Source organism: Mastigoproctus giganteus, chromosome 12, assembly GCF_048544385.1.
Source record: "Mastigoproctus giganteus isolate SK-2022 chromosome 12, ASM4854438v1, whole genome shotgun sequence".
NCBI lineage: Eukaryota > Metazoa > Arthropoda > Arachnida > Uropygi > Thelyphonidae > Mastigoproctus > Mastigoproctus giganteus.
Window position 1 is genome coordinate 18,729,302 of NC_143586.1, and position 8,475 is coordinate 18,737,776.

The 8,475-nt window shown below is 35.7% G+C and overlaps 1 protein-coding gene across 1 annotated transcript in view; it reads left to right on the plus strand.

Annotated features, from left to right (window-relative positions):
- The window catches only part of LOC150076751 (dynein intermediate chain 3, ciliary-like), a 115,092-nt gene extending 107,183 nt beyond the window's left edge, over positions 1–7,909 (plus strand). The window contains exons 11-12 of the mRNA XM_090386639.1: positions 996–1,142; positions 6,566–7,909. Of these exons, the coding sequence (XP_090242765.1) occupies positions 996–1,142; positions 6,566–7,909 (1,491 nt within the window). The remainder of the gene's footprint in view (positions 1–995; positions 1,143–6,565) is intronic.
- Positions 7,910–8,475: the final 566 nt, after the last annotated feature.

The window sequence follows — 8,475 nt, forward strand, 5'->3', positions numbered from 1 at the left end:
CGAATAAGTAACGCTTCACCTGAGGAGAAGACTAATGTTACTTATTCTCAGATGGATACCACCACCCAGACGGCACCGTTTCAGGGCTATTTGGCCCTTCTTCGATGGGTAGGTAGGTGCCCAAGTGATGCAATGATGGCAAAACAGTTATGAAGTATAACTCCACAATATGAGAGATGCCTAATGGTGTATACCATTAGTCTTCTTCTCAGGTGAAACGTTACTTATTCGAAGTAGTGCAGTATCATGGCAACTCGTGAAGGTATTCACGATATGAGATATAACTTAAAACGATGCTGTTTTGCTAACATTCTGTTAATTCAGATATGGCTATGTATTATTGATGCTTTTGCACTATACCTATACATAGTATTTAATATTGTTAAAAAAATTAGGCATAATACATTTCTATAGGAGTGCACTAGTCAGTAACTTTGATTCAAATTGAATTTGCATTGATGTATTGTAAAGTGTTATCTCATGGTCAAAATAGCAAGCTTTGTGCTGTACCAGATGGCGCCTCTGTAGCCAGGTGAGCAGGAGCAGCAGTGTGTAGCACACGTTTCTTGATTAGACCGGGGTTCGAGCCCGTGACCACCAACAGAGGATGCGGAAAGGTCAAGGAATGACCACCGCATATTCCCGGAGCAATATGGCCTTAGTTGCTAATGCTCCTAAAAACCAAATAGCAAACATAAATAACAACAGTTGTACCAGATATAGACAATCCTGTGACATTTTTTTTTTCTATAAGAACTTTTTATAAACCACACCCTGATTTTAAAAACCTTGATTTTGGTTAAAAACTGCAGCTTATATTTTGGGAAAATATAGTATATCATGAAAACTGTTCATGTCCTGTCAAAATATTGTGATCTGATTTTCAATTTCAAACTTTGGGCTTTATAAAATAGCAATATAAACTTTTCTTAAGGTTGAAAATTTGTAAATTTTAAATAAAAACATGAAATGTATTCTAGTTTCTTTATTTTTAGGTAGAAGATACTCCATTGTGTGCTGTAAGAGTCCATGAGCAGGGAACTCTCGTAGCTTGTGGTTCAGAATCTGGTACTACTTACCTTTTGGAACTTTCTGAAAATCTTTCAGTTGCAAAGAAAAATGACAAGGCTAACCTTGCTGCAGTAAGTAGACTTACGAAATTTACTTAATATTTTTGTAAAAATGTTACTTTTATGTCATAGTCATGGACAAACTACAGCTGAAGATTTCTCTAATAATTCATCATAGCAAATTGTGTTATGTTTCTCCTGCCTTAAGGATGTTATACCCTTTCCAAAACTGCATAAGCGTTGTTGCTTCTTCCTTTCAATCAGTAGCAGTACCATCATCATCAGCCATTTTCAATCCACTGCAGGATGAAGGCCTCTCCAGCAACTTTCCAGTTCTTTCTGTTTGTGCAATGAACATCCATTTACTACCTAAACTCGTGAATTTCATCTGTCCATTTCCATCATTGTCTTCCAGGTTTTCTTCTAGCTCCTCTTGGGTACCAGCCTGTTATTTTCTTAGTTCATCTGTCATCATGTCTTCGAGCTATGTGTCCTGCCCAAGACCATTTTAGTTCTTTAGTTTTGATAAGAATGTCCTTTACATGAGTTTGCTGCCTAATCCATGTGTTTCTCTTATCTAACAGTCTGGTTCCTAATATAATTCATTCCATTCTTTGCTGTGTAGCTTTCAGCTTCTCTTTTATTCTTTTGGTGAGTGCCCACTTTTCACTTCCATAGGTCATGGTGGGAAGTATACATTGGTTCATTATTTTACGTTTCAGAGAAATTGGGATATTGCTTCTCAGTATGTGACTATATTTCCTGAATGCTATTCATCCAAAATTTATTCTTCTCTTGACTTCCAGCCATTTATCATTATTACAACTAATGACTTGTCCCAGGTAAGTATATGAATCCACCTTTGCAATTACTGCTCCCTCAATGATTATATCCCTTTCTGTGGCATACTTGTTCATCATTACTTTTGTTTTAGCCATATTCATGTGTGGCTTATAACCACAATGTCATCTGCAAATTGTAAATGGTTTAGGTACTCTCCATTCACATTGACTCCATTCTGCAACCAGTCTAATCATCTGAAAGCTTCCTCAAGGGCAGCAGTAAACAACTTTGGAGATATTGTGTCTCCTTGTCGAACTCCTTTCTCAATTTTAAATTTCCTACTGTCTTTGTCTAGTCTAATCTAATAAAGGAAGTAGCACTCTCATATATTTTCTTCAAAATCATAATATATGGGGTATCTATGCCTTGTCTTTCCAGTGCCCGAAACATTGCCTTATGCTGTATGGAGTCAAATGCCTTTTCATAATCCACAAATGCCAGACATAATGGTGTTTTATATTCATTTGCTTTCTCCATTAGCTGTGATATTACGTGAAGGTGATCCATAGTTGAGAATCCTGTCCTAAAGCCAGCTTGCTCTTTCGGTTGATTCTCATCAAGTATTCTTTCTAATCTGTTAGTAATGACCCTTGTGAACAACTTGTAGATGTGGGATAACAAGCTAATTGGTCTATAATTTCCAATTTCTGATTTATCTGACTTTCTTATGCAGCAAAACCGTGATTGCATTATTCCACTCCTTGGGCGTCACGCCTTTTCGAATGCATTTTGTGAAGAGCCTGGCCAGTTTCTGTGCCATGTCTCTTCCTTGCAATTTTAACAACTCTACAGTAACGTCGTCTTCCCCCGGGGCTTTCTGTTTCTTCATTTTCTTCAACGCATGTTCTACCTCATCAGGAAGGATATCAGGTATGTCATATGTGTTAGTAATTTGTGATCCATATTCCCCAGCTGCTGGCATCATTTCCTCGCTCTAATTCTCTATAGTAGTCTTCTGTTATTTGAATTATGCCTTCTCTGCTATTTATAAGTACACCATCTCAATTTTTCAGTTTCAGTATCATTTGTCTTTCTGTATTACTGCTCATAGCTGCTGAGTTAAATCCTTTGTTTTCCCTTAATGCTTGTTCTACTTTAGTTGTGTTAAATCTTCTTATGTCCTCTCTGAGCCTCTTTCTAATGGCTTTGGATAACTCAGTATACTCAGTTTTGTCCTTGTCAGTGTTTATCTTACTCTTCATTTGTCGTCTTTGATTCATCATGACAAGTGTTCCTTGACTAATTTTTTCTTCCTTGGATTTCTTTTTACCTGTAGGTTTCTTGGGCTTTATCACTTTCAGAAAGTTGTAGTATTCCTCATCGATATCTTTGTCCTGAACAGTGTGCAGAAGCTCAAACTTGTTCTTAAGTTACAGTTCATACTGCTTTTTCTCCTCTTCTGTTATCTCAAAGACCTTCATATTATTTACTCAAGTCAGTTTTTCCCTTTCTTTTCTTACATCTATATCAAGTGTGCATCTTACCATTCTGTGATCACGTCCAGCATTTACGTTGTTCAGGACAGTAACATCATTCACAATATATCTTCTGTTAGTGAGGATGAAGTCAATTTCATTAGTTGTTAATCCATTTGTGCCCTTCCATGTCCACTTTCTGTTTACCCTTTTCTTGAAAAAAAGCGTTCATTACTGACATCCCTTGTGATTCTGAAAATTCCACAAGTCTTTTACCTCTTTCATTTCTTTTACCAATTCCAAAATTTCCTATAGTTCCCCTTTCTGTGCTGTTTTGTCTCTTTCCAACCTTAGCATTGAAGTGTGTAGTGAGTTTTCTGCTCATCTAAAAATTTCGGTGTACATGTCTTCAACCTCTTCATCATCATGACTCAACATTGGTGCATAAATCATTATAACCTTTAGCTTGTGCCTCTTAGAAATCCTGAGTAGTAGTCTTTTCACCCTTGGTGATGTACTTTTGAATTCCAAATGTTGTTTTTTATATCTTTATGGGCCAGAAACCCAACTCCATCTTCGCTGCTTTCACTGTTTCCATTGGTGCACAGCAGATTTCCACTTGATAAACTATGATTCATGTCTTCTTGTTGTTTCAGCCAAACCGATAATATTCCAATTCACATTTTCTAATTCCTTTTCCAGCTGACCAGGTGTCTTGAAGAGAACCACTCTGCATGTTTGTTGCCACCTAAGTGACGTAACAGGGCTTACCATAGAGAAGGTGTGAATCAGTGGATTTTAGGGAGGCAGGCCAACCGGACTTCTCCTAAATCTTCTGAAATAGAAAGATATTGGATCCATCAGTGTTATCAGTTGTTATCAATGTGTTATCAGACTCTGTCTGATAACACATTGATAACAACTGATAACACTGATGAACAGGCATTCTGTGTGTTATCAGACTCTGTCTGATAACACACAGAATGCCTGTTCCCATCTAAGCTCCTATATATCTAAGCAGTACCATAGTTCTCCTCAAATAATAACTGCTTAAAGGTGAAAATGACCCCTTGATCCATAACTTTTAGAAAACAAAGTGAGGGTACCCTCACTTTGTTTTCTCTTTTTACTCATCTGAACCACATGGTAAAAAGCACTTTTACAAGTTATCATCTCACTAAAGCTATGAAAAGTAAGAATGCATAAATAGATCAGCAATTTTCTTGAGACTGCTAAAACAATACTGAAAACAAAACCGATTTGTTTCGCACATTCAGATGTTATATGCAGTTGATGGTTCTAATTTTAACAAGCCAAAAAAGTGACGGGGTTACCATTTCATGTATTTCATGATAATATTTCTTTGTGTGAAAATACTGCATATTTATGAGGATTACTCCAAACATAATACCTCAATTTATTTTTACAAAGCTATATTTATTCTAGAACATTTTTACTTGTATACCGTTTACACTTTAGGCATCTGATTGTGATTACCATCACAATCAGATGCCTTGTGCCATCTTGATAAGAACTGTATTCCTTTTCCAATTTTGTGCCATGAATGCCAAAACTGCCGCCTTACTGAAAACTCAGTCTGATGGCATGGGATTGAGATTTTGTGGGTAGGGCAGTGAAGTCCACCTGACCTTGGCAATTGATGGCAACCAAACAGGCACGTTTCCTTCGGTGTGTTCACATATACCTGTGTATCTGTGAATTAACGATAGTTCCTTGTGGCATGATGTCCTTCATGATAACTCCCTCCATATCATAGAAAACAGTTGCTATGATGTTGTTGATGGAGGGAGTAGTCTTAAACTTCTGTTGTTAGAAAATATGTATGAAGTAACTATACAGACAACCAGGTTTTGTCTTGTGCCATGACGCATGCCAGAAATTGCTGCTAGCCTTCATCAGACTACACAAACAACTTCCTAAAAAAAATTTTTTTTCACTTCTGCTCTATTTATAATTTGGAATAGCTACACAGGGTCAGAGGAATTGGCAAAATGGAGAGAATGCAAGAATATAGAATAATGCAACATCACTGTATTGATTTTTTTTTTTTTTTAATTATTACGAAAGGTTACCACAGTGGAATATAACTTGGAATCACTTTGAAAACTGCAATCTGTAACAATCAGAAATGGTCCATTCTCTCTATGCATACATGTACAAAAATACCCACATGTTTGACCATTTGGCTGTACTGACCCTGTTCAGCATTGGCATCCATCCCTGCTGACCAACTTTTTCCACTGCTTGTTGATCGAAGTAATTGGAAAGGAAATTCACCACAGGGGATAGAATTTTTAAATCACTTGTCTACATGAGCATATTAAGGAAAGTTCAATCTATATCTAGGGGCAAGAATAATCTGGACCTGATAGCATCATAGTGCTGACAGTACAGCAGTCCTTGTTTGGGAGCAATCATGCATTGCTAAAGTAGATGATAGTAAGGTCTCACTTGTTAACAGTAGGAGTTTGGATTTCAGGAAAGGGGAACTCCGACATTCTACATGCCACGTGGTCTCTATCATTTGGGAAAATAGCATGGGAAGACCAAAGACAGGTGAATTATGAATAGCTTTAAGACTGCCATCATGGCTGGTTGTAGATACTAACTGCCATACAGCATAAATCTCTCTTTTATGTAGTATTAAATATAAATATGTGTCAGTATATTTTTCCACATAAAAAAGGAAAATATAATTCCATGATGAAAATAAGTTGACACCCCTTAAGTTCAACATGACACCCACTTTGGAAAAACAAAGACTATTGACTGTATGACTGACTTCCGGACAGGAGTAACCATAAAAGAGATTATTATCAGCTAAAATAATAAATTTGGTTTGATTTTCCATGAAAAGTAAGAAAACAAAATGAGATCTGAAGTATAATCATCATAGAGAATTTCAATTTTAAATTGTCTTTTGTTTGCTATAGCCTCAAAATAAATTTGTCATACGTATAATATTGCTACTGCAGCACCAGCAGCCCACTATGCACTGAGCACAATATGATCTGTGGTAAGTCTGCCCCTGTACAGTGCCAGGAAAACACATACTGTAATTGCCACAAAATTTATATAGTATCATATAAAATAAATAATTATTTTTTAATTGCCATCCTTTAATTTTTAAAACCTTTTAAATCACTTTGCATTATTTACATATGGTTGATTTTATTAATAAAAAGTTGCCCATTAATTGAGAATTTTATATTTTAGTTATTTGACAGAGAATCAAGACGAGAAAAGATTTTGGAAGGAAGAAGTAGAGAACTCTTGAAAGATGTAGAAGAAGAAGATCTTGGTATTGAAGAAGAACCTAGTGAAGAGACTGCTGAAATTGTTGAGGTAGTAAGTAAAGAATATGTTGAAGTAATTAAGTCAGAATTGGAAGAGGAAGAAAGCACAACAGAAACAGAAGAAGAGGAAGCTATTGAAGAGGAAGAAGAACTTTTTGGTGAGTTTTATAACACAGATTTTGCAGAAGAAGTAAAGCGATCTGTTAGGGAGGTTGTTAGAGAGGCTATTAAGGAAGTGGAAGAAATGCGTAAACAGATTAGTCTCGAAACACCAGATGAAGAAGAGGGATCGAAAAAAGAAGCACAAGAAGATAGTGATTCACAGAGTGTCATAGAAGAAATAAGTGAAGGACATTCAAAGGAGGGAGATGGCAAGGTATTTGAAGGTGCTGAAGATAAACAGGAAGTTGAAACTACTGAATCTGTTCATGATGATGAAACAACTGAATTAGTTGAAAATGTTCAGGATAAAGAAACTGTTGAATTGACTGATACTACTGATCAAGATGAAAAGGCAAGTGAAGGAGTCGAAACTGTTCCAAAGGAACAACCAGACTTAGTTGAGAGTACTGAACCAGCAGATCAGTCCGTTGAAACTGTTCAGGATAAAGAAATAACTGAATCAAGTGATACTCCTCAAGATGAGAAAGCAGTTCCAGAAACAGTTGAAACAGTTCCAGCTGAATCAGTTGAAGCTGTTCAAGATGAAGAAACAACTAAATCAAGTGATACTGCCCAAGGTGAACAAGCATTTGAATTAATTGAAGCAATTCTAGATGAACCAATAATTGAATTAGCTGAAAATACTGGTGATGAGCAAATGGATGAATTAAACAAAATTATTCAAGGTGAACGACCTGTAGAAGATGAAACCGCCGATTTCGGTAGTGACCAAGTGGAGCAAACTGCTGAGTCCATAGAAGGCGGTAAAGATACCGAAGAGGAGATCAGTGAAGGTAGCCAAGACAAATTAGATGAATTAGCAGATAGTAAAGATGAAGAATTCCTCACCATTGAAGCTAGTCTTGAACAAGTAGGAGAATTGGCAGATGATGTGGCTCCCACTGGACAAGAAATGCTTGAACAAATTGATGTATCTGCAGATAATGTTGAGGAGAGGCAAGGTCCATCCAGTAAAGATACAGATGAACAGAGGATTGAATTAACAGACAGTGTAGTGAGCCAAGCCTTCACTGAAGAAGATTTTCAGCAATCAGGTGAATCAGCAGACAAAACAGAAAGCACACAGCAACCTGCTGATTAAGTTTTACTGTGTTTTCTGAACTACTAAATTTAGGATGCAGCCAACCAAGACAAATTCTCTTTAAATGTAAATAATATATATTTTTATAAATATTGTATAAAATATATATTTTTATTTCTGTATATATTCTGTAATTTTTTGCAGAATCGTTTAAATTATTTTTCCTTATTTAAAGATTGCAAATGTTATAACATGATACATTATCTTATGTGTCATGTTATAAGTGAATAATACTGATTCAGTTGATGTAATTTTTTATAAGTTATCTGAGGGCATGATAAATAATGCCAGTTAGATTTTTAACTTAGGCTGTATGTATTAACTACAGTAAATAGCGTCACTGGGGATAAAAGTACACTTTATTTACTTTACACACACAATAAAAGGATAATTGCTATTTATTTTTTGTTATTTATTCCAAGTAATATTTATTGTAAATATTTTACACTAATTTCAAAAACGGAAGGATTTACAATTAATTTTACTTGCTTTTTCTTCTAGTAGAAAAAAAAAATTAAGCAGATTATAAATCCATTTTCTTAAAAAACAAATAGATTTATAATTTT